The 15555-nt window shown below is 43.2% G+C and overlaps 1 protein-coding gene across 1 annotated transcript in view; it reads right to left on the bottom strand.

Annotated features, from left to right (window-relative positions):
- Positions 1-15555, bottom strand: part of vwa3b (von Willebrand factor A domain containing 3B) — a 184255-nt gene that overhangs the window by 49146 nt on the left and 119554 nt on the right. The window contains exons 17-22 of the mRNA XM_033023449.1: positions 15162-15299; positions 11439-11490; positions 10407-10563; positions 7772-7890; positions 497-547; positions 212-389 (exon numbers count right to left, since the gene is read on the bottom strand). Of these exons, the coding sequence (XP_032879340.1) occupies positions 212-389; positions 497-547; positions 7772-7890; positions 10407-10563; positions 11439-11490; positions 15162-15299 (695 nt within the window). The remainder of the gene's footprint in view (positions 1-211; positions 390-496; positions 548-7771; positions 7891-10406; positions 10564-11438; positions 11491-15161; positions 15300-15555) is intronic.

The raw sequence follows: 15555 nt of genomic DNA, 5'->3' as shown, positions 1-15555 counted from the left end.
AGGAAACCGGTGCACCCGAAGAAAACCCACACGGTCACAGGGAGAACGTACAGACAGCACCCATAGTCAGGATGGAACCTGGGTCTCTGGCACTGTAAGGCAGCAGCTCTACCACTGTGCCACTGTAACTGAACCGTATTAAGTTCTGCCACGCATTTCCACTTCAGACAGAGAATCCTTACTCAGTAAACGCCACAGGAACTGTACAGACCTTCACTTTGGCAGCTTTCTCAAGGTCTGAAGCTTGCTGTTCATACGAATAGCCAGCGTAGATTTCATCCTCTATCAGAGTAACATCCTCCTGATGAATTGGCCATCCCATTCTGTCCAAAGCCTGGAGTAACACCTCCTTATGCTCTCGAAATGAAATTGGTTTATCATTGCTGAACCTGTCATGAAAGACACAGAAACAGACAAAAAAGAGAAATCAGAATATAATTGCACTTGCACCTTAAGTCATTATGCAGCTTTTTGTAACAAAAATCTTGTTACTTACACATCTCGTTCTTCTTGTGACAATGCACTCCACACAATTAAATTCAAACGCCTTGCAAAAGAGGAAAAACGATGTGAGCAATTTGTAATGGCAGTATGGTATTATTTCAAAGAATAGTATAAATTCAACAAAAGGAGTGTGTTGTTGCATTTGCAGAAACTCATTTTGAACTGGCATAAAACCTCATAACCTTTCTTGAAAAGAACAGCGGATGTTCTTTTCAAGAAACATGTTCTTTTTGTTGTTTCAGGTGTGATAGAATTGGAGGGGCAAGAGGTGGAGGTGTTGCATTGCTTGTCAGGGAAGATATTACAGCAGTGCTTTGGCAGGATAGATTAGAGGGCTCGTCTAGGGAGGCTATTTGGGTGGAACTGAGAAATGGGAAAAGGATAGCAACACTTATAGTGGTGTATTATAGACCGCCAAATGGGGAGCGAGAATTGGAAGAGCAAATATGTAAGGAGATCGCAGATATTAGTAGTAAGCACAAGGTAGTGATTGTGGGAGATTTCAATTTTCCACACATAGACTGGGAAACACATTCTGTAAATGGGCTGGATGGTTTGGAGTTTGTAAAATGTGTGCAGGATAGTTTTTTGCAGCAATATATAGAGGTACCTACTAGAGAAGGGGCGGTGCTGGACCTCCTGTTAGGAAATGAGGCAGGTCAGGTGGCAGAGGTATGCGTTGGGGAACAGTTCGGGTCCAGTGATCACAATACCATTAGTTTCAATATAATTATGGATAGGGTCAGAACTGGACCTAGGGTTGAGATTTTTGATTGGAGAAAGGCTAACTTTGAGGAGATGCGAAAGGATTTAAAAGGAGTGAATTGGGACATTTTGTTTTATGGGAAAGATGTGGAAGAGAAATGGAGGACATTTAAAGGTGAAATTTTAAGAGTACAGAATCTTTATGTCCCTGTTCGGTTGAAAGGAAATAGTAAAAATTGGAAAGAGCCATGGTTTTCAAGGGAAATTGGACACTTGGTTCGGAAAAAGAGAGAGATCTACAATAATTATAGGCAGCATGGAGTAAATGAGGCGCTTGAGGAGTATAAAGAATGTAAAAAGAATCTTAAGAAAGAAATTAGAAAAGCTAAAAGAAGATATGAGGTTGCTTTGGCAAGTAAGGTGAAAGTAAATCCAAAGGGTTTCTACAGCTATATTAATAGTCAAAGGATAACTAGGGATAAAATTGGTCCATTAGAGAGTCAGAGTGGACAGCTATCTGCAGAGCCAAAAGAGATTGGGGAGATATTGAACAATTTATTTTCTTCGGTATTCACCAAGGAGAAGGATATTGAATTATGTGAAGTAAGGGAAACAAGTAGAGTAGCTATGGAAACTATGAGATTCAAAGAAGAGGAAGTACTGACACTTTTGAAAAATATAAAAGTGGATAAGTCTCCAGGTCCGGACAGGATATTCCCTAGGACATTGAGGGAAGTTAGTGTAGAAATAGCAGGGGCTATGACAGAAATATTTCAAATGTCATTTGAAATGGGAATAGTGCTGGAGGATTGGCGTACTGCGCATGTTGTTCCATTGTTTAAAAAGGGTTCTAAGAGTAAACCTAGCAATTATAGACCTGTTAGTTTGACGTCAGTGGTGGGCAAATTAATGGAAAGGATACTTAGAGATAATATATATAAGCATCTGGATAAACAGGGTCTGATTAGGAACAGTCAACATGGATTTGTGCCTGGAAGGTCATGTTTGACTAATCTTCTTGAATTTTTTGAAGAGGTTACTCGGGAAATTGATGAGGGTAAAGCAGTGGATGTTGTATATATGGACTTCAGTAAGGCCTTTGACAAGGTTCCTCATGGAAGGTTGGTTGAGAAGGTTCAATTGTTGGGTATTAATGGTGGAGTAGCAAGATGGATTCAACAGTGGCTGAATGGGAGATGCCAGAGAGTAATGGTGGATGGCTGTTTGTCAGGTTGGAGGCCAGTGACTAGTGGGGTGCCACAGGGATCTGTGTTGGGTCCACTGTTGTTTGTCATGTACATCAATGATCTGGATGATGGTGTGGTAAATTGGATTAGTAAGTATGCAGATGATACGAAGATAGGTGGTGTTGTGGATAATGAAGTAGATTTTCAAAGTCTACAGAGGGATTTATGCCAGTTGGAAGCGTGGGCTGAAAGATGGCAGATGGAGTTTAATGCTGATAAGTGTGAGGTGCTACATCTTGGCAGGACAAATCAAAATAGGACGTACATGTGGTAAATGGTAGGGAATTGAGGAATGCAGTTGAACAGAGGGATCTAGGAATAACTGTGCTCAGTTCCATGAAGGTGGAATCTCATGTAGATAGGGTGGTAAAGAAAGCTTTTGGTGTGCTGGCCTTTATAAATCAGAGCATTGAGTATAGAAGTTGGGATGTAATGTTAAAATTGTACAAGGCATTGGTGAGGCCAATTCTGGAGTATGGTGTACAATTTTGGTCGCCTAATTATAGGAAGGATATCAACAAAATAGAGAGAGTACAGAGGAGATTTACCAGAATGTTGCCTGGGTTTCAGCAACTAAGTTACAGAGAAAGGTTGAACAAGTTAGGTCTTTATTCTTTGGAGCGCAGAAGGTTAAGGGGGGACTTGATAGAGGTCTTTAAAATGATGAGAGGGATAGACAGAGTTGACGTGGATAAGCTTTTCCCACTGAGAGTAGGGAAGATTCAAACCAGAGGACATGACTTGAGAATTAAGGGACAGTAGTTTAGGGGTAACATGAGGGGGATCTTCTTTACTCAGAGAGTGGTAGCTGTGTGGAATGAGCTTCCAGTGAAGGTGGTGGAGGCAGGTTCGATTTTTTTAACATTTAAAAATAAATTGGATAGTTATATGGACGGGAAAGGAATGGAGAGTTATGGTCTGAGTGCAGGTAGATGGGACTAGGGGAGAATACGTGTTCGGCACGGACTCGAAGGGCCGAGATGGCCTGTTTCCGTGCTGTAATTGTTATATGGTTATGTTGAAAATCTGAAATAAGATTGCCGGAAGTACTCAGCATGCTGCCTGACCTGATGAACATTTTCTCTTTTGACCCTGCAACAGCAGATTATTTTAATTAAGTGCAATGCAAGCTCTCAGACGTCCAATGTGTAGCATAAATGAGGCACAGCACAAAGTCCGCTCATGCAATCACTAACAAAACTACTTGCAAGATGAATGCATGAATCCGATCATGTTTGCAAGATTCAGCACAAAAAGCCAGGATATTTATTGCACTTAGATTTCTAGAAGAATTTGATAAAGTACCATTTGGAAATCACAGGCAAGAGCACATAGGATTGAGAGCAATTTGTTAGCATAGATAGGGGAGTGGTTTAGTTTAGTTTAGTTTATAGTCCTTATAGTTAATACTGTAGTTTAGTTTAGTGTAGAAACAGGCCCTCTGTCCCACCAAGTCCATGCCAACCAATAATCACTCGTACACCAGTTCTATGTTATCCCAGTTTGGCATCCTACATATGAGGGCCAATTTACAGGAGCCAATAATCATAAAAACCTGCACATCTTTGGAATGCGGGAGGAAACCAGAGCACCCAGAGAAAATCCACGCATTCGCAGGGCGAACGTGCAAACTCCACAGAAAGCACAGACACCCGTATTCAGGATTGAACCCAGGTCTCTGGCAATGTGAGGATGCAACTCTAGTGCAGCACCACTGTGCCACTCAGGGGGACGTACAAACTCCACACAAACAACACCCATAGTCAGGATCACATCTGGGGTCTCTGGAAGTGTGAGACAGCTAGCAACTCTACCACTGCGCCACAGTGCTGCCCTGTTAGCCAGCAGAACTGTTAGAACAGGGCTCACTTTTAACTACCAGAAAACAGGGAGTCGGGATAAATAAGTAGTTTTAGGTTTGATAATTTAGTGACATGGGATAGCGCAGAGATCAGTGCTGGATCTCAGCTATTAGTTACCTGGATTGATGATTTGGATAATGGGACGAAGTTCATTGTATCAACTGATAATACAAAGAGAGGAGGGTCGGTAGGTGGTAACGAGGAAACAGAGAACTTGTGAAGGGATAAAAGTAGGTGAAATGAGAGGGCAACAAATTAGTAGATTGTGTATCAAATGGAGAAAATGTGAGTTTATGAAAAAGCTCATTTTTACTTGAAGGAAATGAGACAGCAAAATATTACCATAAAAAAGTATCTGCGATCTGCATTTGTGAATCACAAAAAGTTAGCATGAAGATATATCATGCAATTTGGAAGGCTAATTGAATATTGGTCTTTGTGGTAAGGCTTATGGAGTAAAGAGAGATGGACGATTTGATGCAACACGAGTGGGACACATGGTTTTGGTTTTCATTTTTAAAAAGGATGTCCTCCCATCAAAAAGTTTCACAAGCTTGATTCCTCAGCTGAAGTAGCAACTGCTGAAGGAACTGCAGATGCTGGTTTACCAGGCAAAGATACAAAATGCTGGAGTAACTCAGCGGGTCAGGCAGCATCTTTGGAGAATACGGTTAGGCGACGCTTCTTCAGACTGAAGAAGGATCCCGACCTGGACCTTCACTTATCCAAGATCTCCAGAGTTGCTGCCTGACCTGCTGAGTTACTCCAGCACTATGTGTCTTTCCTGGGATCAAGTGTTTGACATATGATGACCAAGTTGAGACTATACTCATTGACGATAAAATAATGAAATATTATTGAAACACATACAATTGTGAGGTGGATTGACAGGGTGGATATTGAGATAACGTTTTCCATAGTAGGTATCAAGAGAAGCCAACCCATTATCAAACTGAGGGCAGGGTGGGTTTGAGGGGCCGAGTGGTCACATCTTGCCTCCATTATGTACTTTTTTGCAACTTTTTCGGCATTAAAGGGTTTCTAAATTATTTGTTACATCTATCTGTTTTGAGTGAGCATATGAAGATTTTCAAATAAAATGAGTATGGTTAAAAGTAGGAACTGTGGTTATTCAAGTGATCGGCACAAACATTGAGAGAGAATGCTTAAACGCACTGAAGTCAGCATGCAGCATGTACTCATTGTTGACAGCCTGTGAAGTACTTAGCCAGCAGACATTGACAATGGTTGTTACTGTATCATGGAGTGCTAATGTAAGAGCATAAGAAAAGATTGATTCTATTTTTGTACACTTGCTTCTAATAAATAAATAAATAAATAAAATAAAAAAAAGATTGAAAAGGATTTGGGGAAAGCGCATGGTGGCGCAGCGGTAGAGTTGCTGCTTTACAACGCTGTAGACCTGGGTTCAATCCTGACGATGGGTGCTTGTCTGTAGAGAGTTGGTACATTCTCCCCGTGACCTGCGTGGGTTTTCTCTGTCCTAGGTCTCCTCCATTGTCAGAGTGAGGCTAAATGCAAATTGGAGGAACAGCATCTCATATTTTGCTTGGGCAGCTTAATTGGTATTATATGAATATTAATTTCTCTCACTTCAGGTAGCCCCGCCATTCCCTCTCTTTCTATCCCTCCCCCACCCAAGTCGCCCTAGCTTCTGGTTTTCACCGAACGGACAACTAACAATGGCCTGTTTCCTTTATCGTCATTACTTTTTTGCATATCTTTCATTCGGTTTTTTTTTAGTTTTTTTTTTTAGATGTTTTTATTAAGGACAGTGCATATTTATAAACATTTGCATGCAATACGCAAGATTATAGCTATAGGCTAATTTCCATCTGTAGTCCCTCTGGTAAACCAGGTTAACACATCACAACACATTCAATCCATAAGAAAAGAATCAAAACAAAACAAAAGACAAACAAAAAACATAACAAAACAGACAATAAAATTAAAAAGTAACAATAAAAGACTGCCAGATGATTATATTACGGTTGATTATGAATACAGGTTTGATTTTCCAGTAACCATTTTTTGAGTTGTTTTGTAAATGTGGTGATGGTTGGCAGATCCCGTATGAAGCAGGGGATCGCGTTCCAGGTATGCGACGCTCTATAGGAAAATACTGTCTGGCCAAATACACTTTTCTTAAACGGGACAACACAATCACCCCTGGATGCTGCTCTTGTCGACCTATTTATGTTCTTCTTTATAAATTCTTTTAACGGAGGTGGGGCTAGTCCATGGATGATTTTATAAACTAAAATTGAGTCTGAATAATTTATTACATTTTCCCAGCTCAGCAGATCAAATTTTTTAAGGATGCTGCAGTGGTGGTACATTCTGGGCTTTTTATCAAGAGTTTTTAAGGCTTGTTTGTAAGATATTTATCTCTCCGCATCACCGTCTATATCTCTCCTTTCCCTTATCCCTTATCCCTAACCAGTCTGAAGAAGGGTCTGGTCCCGAAACGTCACCCGTTCCTTCTCTCCAGAGATGCTGCCTGTCCCGCTGAGTTACTCCAGCTTTTTGTGTCTATCTTGGGTTTTCTCCGAGATCTTCGGTTTCCTCCCACTCAGGTATGTAGGTCAATTGGCTTTGTATAAATGTAAATTGTCCCTAGTGTATGTAGGATAGTGCTAATGTGCAGAGATCCCTGGTCGGGGCGGACTCGGTGGGTAGAAGGTCCTGTTTCTGCATAAAGGGCCTGTCCCACTGATACGTCAGTCAATGATGCAGGCAGTCACCGAAAAAAATCGCCGTGGGTCAGGCCCTTTTAAGAAACTAAACTAAAATTCCACATTTTGAAACCATCAGGCTATAAAGGAAGATACGGAACCAAAATCTACTTTCACAACAATCTTCCATGGAAGAATTGTGAATGTGTGGACATACATTTACTTTGAGTAAATAAAATGAGTACAGAAACTGGAAACAAGAGCATAAACTGACAAGCCATTGAGATACACACAAAGAGCTGGAGGAACATCGCAGGTCAGGCAGCATCAGGAAGGGAACGGGCAGGAGACATTTCATGTCAGGACTCTTCTTCAAACTGATGAAGATCTCAATCTAAAACATCATCTGTGAATCTGAAGACAGGTCCCACCCGAGACGTCACCTGTCCATTCCCTCCATACATGCTGCCTGACCCGCTAAGTTCCTGTCGTTTCTTGTGTCTCCAATTCTTTGAGCTAAACATATCTCCTGGTTTTAAACAGTGCATTCCCACTAAGATTTGCAGATGGCTGCTGGTGTTGAAAGATAGAGCAAGGATCGATCGCTGATTCAATATCAAAAAAAGATGAATCGATGTGAGCTGTCCTTGAGAATAATGAACTGCAATGGGCGGAACATGTTTCTTTAGTTGCTAATGAAAGGAAATGTGAACACTTCAATATACAAGCAATTGCATCTGACTCGGTGCCTACTTACCTTTCATAAGTCTGGATGGCTTGGCGAAGCCTTACTTTGTAGTCTCCCAGATTCACAGCCAGTGGATTGATAAGAGTGATTTGCTTCTTGCTGTTGCTGACGTGAGCTAGAGGTAACACCTGGAATAAAATGGAAATTATATTAGACTGCAATATACCCAAAGTACAATCATCATTTTTAAAGAAATATCAACAGAATAAATGTCAGTTCAAAGTCACTCACAAATTATTAACCATATAACCATATAACAATGACAGCACGGAAACAGGCCATCTCGGCCCTACAAGTCCGCGCCGAACAATTTTTTTCCCTTAGTCCCACCTGCCTGCACTCATACCATAACCCTCCATTCCCTTCTCATCCATATGCCTATCCAATTTATTCTTAAATGATACCAATGAACCTGCCGCCACCACTTCCACTGGAAGCTCATTCCACACCGCTACCACTCTCTGAGTAAAGAAGTTCCCCCTCATGTTACCCCTAAACTTCTGTCCCTTAATTCTGAAGTCATGTCCTCTTGTTTGAATCTTCCCTATTCTCAAAGGGAAAAGCTTGATCACATCAACTCTGTCTATCCCTCTCATCATTTTAAAGACCTCTATCAAGTCCCCCCTTAACCTTCTGCGCTCCAGAGAATAAAGACCTAACTTATTCAACCTATCTCTGTAACTCAGTTGTTGAAACCCAGGCAACATTCTAGTAAAAAATTCTAGTATTCTCTTTTCTATTCTTTTTGTTTTAATATAAAAACAGGAATTGCAAATCGAGTGAACTCCAGTCAAGAGTATTATATTGATATGTCACCAAACAGAACAATGAAATTCTTACTTGCAGCAGCACAACAGAGTATATATAGTCCTCTATAAACAATATAATAAATTAAAAATAAGCTTTATATATTTTTGTGTGTGTGGGTGCATATATATATATTTATATATAGAATATGCAGGAAAGAACTGCAAATGTTGGTTTAAATCGAAGGTAGGAACAAAATGCTGGAGTAACTCAGTGGGACAGGCAGCATCTCCGGAGAGAAGGAATGCGTGACGTTTCGGGTCGAGACCCTTCAATGTATATATAAAAAGATAGACACAAAACGTTGGAGTAACTCAGTGGGACAGGCAGCACTTCTGGAGAGAAGGAATGAGTGATGTTTATATACACGTCATTTATATATTTTGAGGCAGCAACTCCTGTAAATACCTTCGGTGGTGGGGTGGTCAGAACCCGTGATGGACTGGGCAGTGCTCACCACATTTTGCCGTCTTCTTTGCTCCTGGGCATTCAAGTAGACGCACCAGGTCTGTAACTAATATATTATCAAGCTCTCGTGGACTTGAACATTGACTATATATCATTTCAATACTCAATCTTGTAATGCAGAGGCACCATATAATCTCCTCCTCACTCATGCAAATATAAAACACTCCCCTACGACTGTCTATAATGTGCATTTCTCTCTTTGGGCATGTTCTCAACTCTGTACCTGCAGCATTGCTTCAGGGTCATTCACTGCTCTAGCCTCTAGACAAACCAAGACGTATTGGTGGAGTTGGAGTGAAAGTACTGTAACTCAGCAAGACTGGCTGAGATGGTGAATAAGTCTTGCAATAGCCTTGAGTAGGATTCGCACAGCTGAGTTTTTGATAAACTGAAGCATAAGAGACCAGCTTGGACAACATGTTAACATCCAAGAAAAGACACAAAGTGCTGAAGTGGGACAAGCAGCATCTCTGGAGAGAAGGAATGGGTGACATAGAAACATAGAAGCAGGTGCAGGAATAGGCCATTGAGGGAGTGCAGCGTAGGTTCACCAGGTTAATTCCCGGGATGGCGGGACTGTCATATGTTGATAGAATGGAGCGGCTGGGCTTGTACACTCTGGAATTTAGAAGAATGAGAGGGAATCTTAATGAAACATTTAAGATTATTAAGGGTTTTGGACACACTAGAGGCAGGAAACATGTTTCCGATGTTGGGGGAGTCGACCCGACCAGGGGCCACAGTTTAAGAATAAAGGGTAAGCCATTTGGAACAGAGATAAGGAAAAACTTTCTCACACAGAGTTGTGAGTCTGTGGAATTCTCTGCAGGAGGAGACTGGTTATCTGGATGCTTTCAAGAGAGAGCTAGACAGAGCTCTTAAAGATAGCGGAGTCAAGGGATATGGGGAGAAGCCAGGATTGTGGATGATCAGCCATGATCACATTGAATGGCGGTGCTGGCTCAAAGGGCTAAATGGCCTACTCCTGCATCTATTGTCTATTTTCTCCCCATGACCTGCGTGGGTTTTCTCCGTGATTTTCGTTTTCCTCCTACACTCTAAACATGTACAGGTTGGTAGATTAATTGGCTTGGTATAAATGTAAATTGCCCCTGATGTGTGTAGGATAGCGTTAGTGTGTGGGGATCTCTGGTCGGTGCGGACTCAGTACGCCTAAAGGGCCTGTTTGCGCGCTGGGTCTCTAAGGTAAACTAAACTAATTATATCAGGTCAAACACTACTCCATTTTAGCAACCAAGTGACGCTTGCTGGAGCGAGGAATGAGAATGAGAAACATCACAAGACAAAACATCTCCCAGACTTTCCCCAGCATCTAAGTCCCATGGATATGGGAGGGTTGAGCTCTCACCTCATCAAACACCTTAGATACAATATACTTGTCCAAGACTGGGACGTACTTGGCGGTTTGAGGGACAGCGGTTGGGGCAAGAGCATCCATTATTGTCAGTCGCTTGGCAGTCAGGCTATTTGTCTTCAGCCACTGAGCTGAAGACACATCTGGAGAGCTATAAATAATCAACAAAGAATGTTGCATTTTATTACAACTTCAAATCACATATCCGGTATTGTAATAAATTAAACTTCAGCTAGAATATAGTTTAAGTGTAAAGGGCCTGTCCCACCAGCATGCGATTGCATGCGTCTAGCGCGATCAAACGGAAGCGGAGTTCGCGCTGAGTTTGCGGTAAGTACGCGCTAAGTACGCGGTAAGTACGCGTAAAGTTCGCGCGTGACGTAATTTATGTCAAACTCACCAATCAGCTGGGCAGGAGGCGAGCTGACTGAATTTGGACGTCGCACGGCGTCGGGCAGTGACATCATCGTGCAACGGCACGCGCTAGGCGTACGCCGTCAAGACGCTGCGTACGGCCATCGAGGCGCTGCGTACGGCCTCAATACGGTTGCGGGCCGACAGGCCGTAGACGTGCGGAATTTTCAGACAGTGCAAGATATTTGGAGCCCCGCGCGATGTTGGGACCATCCCCGCACAACTCCATAAGCCTCCGCCGATCGAAGCGGGACCGGCCCCGCGAGGCCATACGCTTCAAGCGACCACGTTTGGTCGCGGTAGACGCATGCAATCGCATGCTGGTGGGACAGGCCCTTAAGTGAACACACCCTCGTATTTGCTAACAACTTATTCTTCGTGTGGTGGGACTTGTTCTTTACCAGAGGTACAAATAAGTAAACTAGGAAGTTCCTCTGAGGTACGTTAGCTACACTTAGTAAACTCCCAGGTCCATATCGAAGATATATGCAAAGTGCTGGAATAACATTTAGATATCGTTGATATTAAAGTAACTGTTGCAATGAAAAATAATGATCATTCAAAGAATTATGCTACAACATTTTGTTGGCCATGTGATTATTTTTCACTTACTTATCAACTTGTCTTCTTGTTTTTTTGGGTGAAACTGCTGACAAACTAAGGCCTGTGAGGAAAAGCGTGAAAAGTGAAGATAAAGATTTTACTGAGGATTTTCAAATACATTCATTCTCACGTTTAGCTTGTAAACTCTACTGTGTAGCACCGTGTAAATTTTAAATAAAATACAAAAATTATTTTCCCAGAAATCGTTCCTCAGCCCGAAAAACAAACGTTTTATTGCGTAAGCTGCACCTACTTGAGGTGGGTGTAATCAAACTTCAGAAGTCAAACAAGGTAGAACACACAGCCACAGATGTGTTTAGCCTTAGTGTGTTTAGCACTGTCAATCATGAATTAACGGACAGGCATCAGTTGTTGTTGCAGTATTGAACACTCATTTTGTTTAGCTCCATGAAAGTAGCAACACAGGTGGATAAGGTGGTAAAGAATGCATATGGCACGCTTGCCGTTATCAGGTAGGGCATCCAGACTAAATGTTAGCAAGTCATTTTGGAGCCGTATCAAACTTTGATGAGACATTTGGAGTATTATGTGCAGTTCTGGTCGTCACACTACAGCAAGGATGTGGAGGCTTTGGGGCAGGTGGAGAAGAGATTCACCATGATGTTGCCTGGATTGGTTTAGTTTTTCGTTTTAGAGATACAGCACGGAAACAGGCCCTTCGGCCCACCGAGTCCACGCCGTCCAGCGATCCCCGCACGCCAACACAAGCCTGCACACACTAGAGACAATATACACTTATACCAAGTGTACAAACCCAAGCCAATTAACCTACAATCCTGTACATCTTTGAAGTGTGGGAGGAAACCGAAGATCTCTGGGGAAAACCCACACGGACACTGGCAAAATGTACAAACTCCGTACAGACAGCACCCATAGTCAGGATCGAACCGGGTCTCTGGCGCTGCAAGGCAGCAACTCTACCGCTATGCTGCCCACTTGCCTAGACAAACTTGAATTGATTTTCTAAAGTGTTGGAGGGCTGACCTGATGGAAGTAAATAAATTATGAGGCGTTGATAGAATAGATAGTAAGAGATATTTATTTTCCCAGGTGTTAAATGTTAGAAGGCATAGCTTTAAGGTTAGACGGGGAAAGTTTAAAAGTGATTTGCAAGTTAAGGGCCTGTCCCACGAGCATGCGATTCCATGCGGCAAGCGCGACCAAACCAGAAGCGGGAGCCGCGCGGAGGTCGAGTGAGTGACACGACGTCGAGGCGGCTGCGGGCCGGCAGGCCGTTGCCGCGCGGAATTTTTAAACACGGTCAGTTTTTCGGAGCCCCGCGCGATGTCGGGACCAGCTCCGCACAACTCCATACGGCTCCGGCGATCGAAGTGGGACCGGCCCCGCGAGGCCGTATGGCTCAAGCGACCATGTTAGGTCGCGCTTGCCGCATGAAGTCGCATGCTCGTGGGACAGGCCCTGTACTTTTTTTAATTCATAGAATGCTTAGTGGCTGGAATGTGCAGCCAGGGGAAGTGATAGAAGCAAAAACAACAGCAGTGTTTACGAGACATTTCGACAGATACATGAACAAGTAGGGAATACAATACAACAATACAATACAATACAATTCAATTTATTGTCATTTGGACCCCTTGAGGTCCAAACGAAATGTCGTTTCTGCAGCCATACATTACAAACAAATAGACCCAAGACACAACATAATTTACATAAACATCCATCACATTGCTGTGATGGAAGGCCAAAAAAACTTATCTCTCCACTGCACTCTCTCCCCCGATGTCAGAGTCAAAGTCAAAGCCCCCGGCTGGCGATGGCGATTGTCCCGCGGCCATTAAAGCCACGCTGGGTGATGCAAGGTCGCACACCGGGTTCTTGGTGTTAGAGCCCCCGGCGTGCGCTCGCAGAGTCCCGCGGCCATTCCAAGCTGCGCGGGGCGATGATGTAAGGCCCCGCTCCAGGTGCTCTTCAACCCCGCAACTCGGGCGGGAGAAGTCGCCGTTGCGGGAGTCCTGAAAAGCGGTCTCCCTCCAGGGACCCGCAGGCTCCTGGTGCCGCCGTCCGCCAAACCCGCAGTTGCAGCCACCGAATCTCCGGAGGTCGGGCCGCAGCAGCGTCCACCACAGCTCCACCCGCTCTGGACTCGGCCAGCTCCGCGACGGTGAGGTGAGTAGTCGGCACCACAGCCCCCGGTCTTCCTGTTGGAGGCCGCTCCTCGTTGCAGCCCCAACGACAACGGAGACCCGACAAAGAAAAGGTCCGGTCTCCCGTGCAGGGAGAGATTTAAAAGTTACCCACAACCCCCCCCCCCACCCACCACGCCACCCCCACCCCCCCACACACATACCCCAACAAAAATAACAAAAACTACATAAAAACATAGACATAAAATAATAAAAACGCAGACGGACTGCAGAGGCCGCTGCTGACGAAAGTCGCGCCGCCCACCAAATAGAGGAACAGAGACCATGTGCAGGCAACTAGGATTAGTTTAACTTGGCACCATGGTCAGTGTTGACATCATGGGGCAAAGGGCCTATTCCCGTGCTGTTCTAAACTATGTATTTGTTTTCTATAATGGACTGAAATCTGTCTCATCAACAGTGGCTTTGTGGGGCCATTTAAGAGTTCATTACTCAAACAGCAGGACACAAGTCAGAGGAAAGTCCAATAAAGCAGCACAATGACCAAGCCAGACCTCAACTTGAATACAATGTTCAAATCTCGCTGCCAAGAAACAAAGGAGAGATTCAACTGCCAGAGGCAGCATGGAGAAGAATTCCAACAATAATCCTTTACAGATAGTTTTCATTGCTGACGTTTGGTGAAAAAAAATGGATTTGGTTTGCTTTATTATTATTATTATGTGTACTGTTTTTATTTGCCTGTTATCCAAGGTTAAACTATACCTGAATACAATCAAGCCATACAAAACAGCTGGACCAAAGGGAAAAATCCCAGTGGGTAGAATTAGCATTGTAGCATTAGTCACAGAAAAAAAGTCCAATGTCCGCAATGAGGCTGATTGGAAGATCTGGCTTGATTGACTATATCCTAGCTTTTTGGAGAACTGTTCAGAACTCAGATAACAGAGGGAAAGAAGCTGAAACTTAAATTAATCTTATGCTTCTCACATTTTTTCCAAAGGTTTCATTTTCTGAAATGGGAATTCCTGAGAGAAAGGCTGACTCATCAAGAACATATAGCTGAAATCTTGGTTTATTAACATCACTGGCGGATGAGCGTTATTTTAGCCCTACATTAGATTTCTGGATGTAATGACCCCTTTTCATTTAAACTCCAGTGTTTCTCATGACCTGTACACAACGTATGGCAGTTCCTCAACCACTCGAATGTGTTCCTGAGTTGTACCGAGGACAAAAATGTTTGCAATCGAGCAATAGAATGGGCGGCACGGTGGCGCAGATGGTAGAGTTGCTGCCTTACAGCACTTGCAGCACCGGAGACCTGGGTTCGATCCCAACTTAGGGTGCTGTCTGTATGGAGTTTGTACGTTCGGGTTTTCTCCAAGATCTTCGGTTTCCTCCTACACTCCAAAGACGTAGAGGTATGTAGGTAAATTGCCTTGGTAAAAATTGTCCCTAGTGTGTGTAGGCTTGTGTTAATATGTGGGGATCGCTGGTCAGCACGGACCCAGTGGGCCCAAAGGCCTGTTTCTGGGCTGTATCTCTAAACTAAACTAAACTAACCAATTTCCATCTAGCTGCAAAATCAAATTCGTTAACTTACCATTCAGGACCTCCAGTTCCTTGTTGTAATTATTCACAAACAGTTCCTTGTTTTCCGGAAGCATCCATTCATCCAACAAATTCTCATCAATTTTCCCACCGTTGGTCAAACTCCGAAGCAGGCTAGAATTTGTGTGTGCTGTGAAGAAGCAGAAACAGTAATAGCACTGTGTTGCCATTGCAAGTGTGACTCAGCTATGTTAAATAACCACATTCAGGAGGAAGGAATGAAGGGTTATGCCCTTCGGTTTAGGTTAAGACGTGTGGGAGTTGGCTTGTGTGGAGAATAAGTACTGGTATTGATCACATGGAATAATACTAAATCTAGACCTAAACCTAAATCTGTTTCTATTCAATGAATTGTATGTAATTGGTTATCCTATTTTTTAAGTGCA

The sequence above is a fragment of the Amblyraja radiata genome, chromosome 6, assembly GCF_010909765.2.
Source record: "Amblyraja radiata isolate CabotCenter1 chromosome 6, sAmbRad1.1.pri, whole genome shotgun sequence".
NCBI classification, from domain to species: domain Eukaryota; kingdom Metazoa; phylum Chordata; class Chondrichthyes; order Rajiformes; family Rajidae; genus Amblyraja; species Amblyraja radiata.
This window is presented reverse-complemented; position numbering and strand designations above follow the sequence as displayed.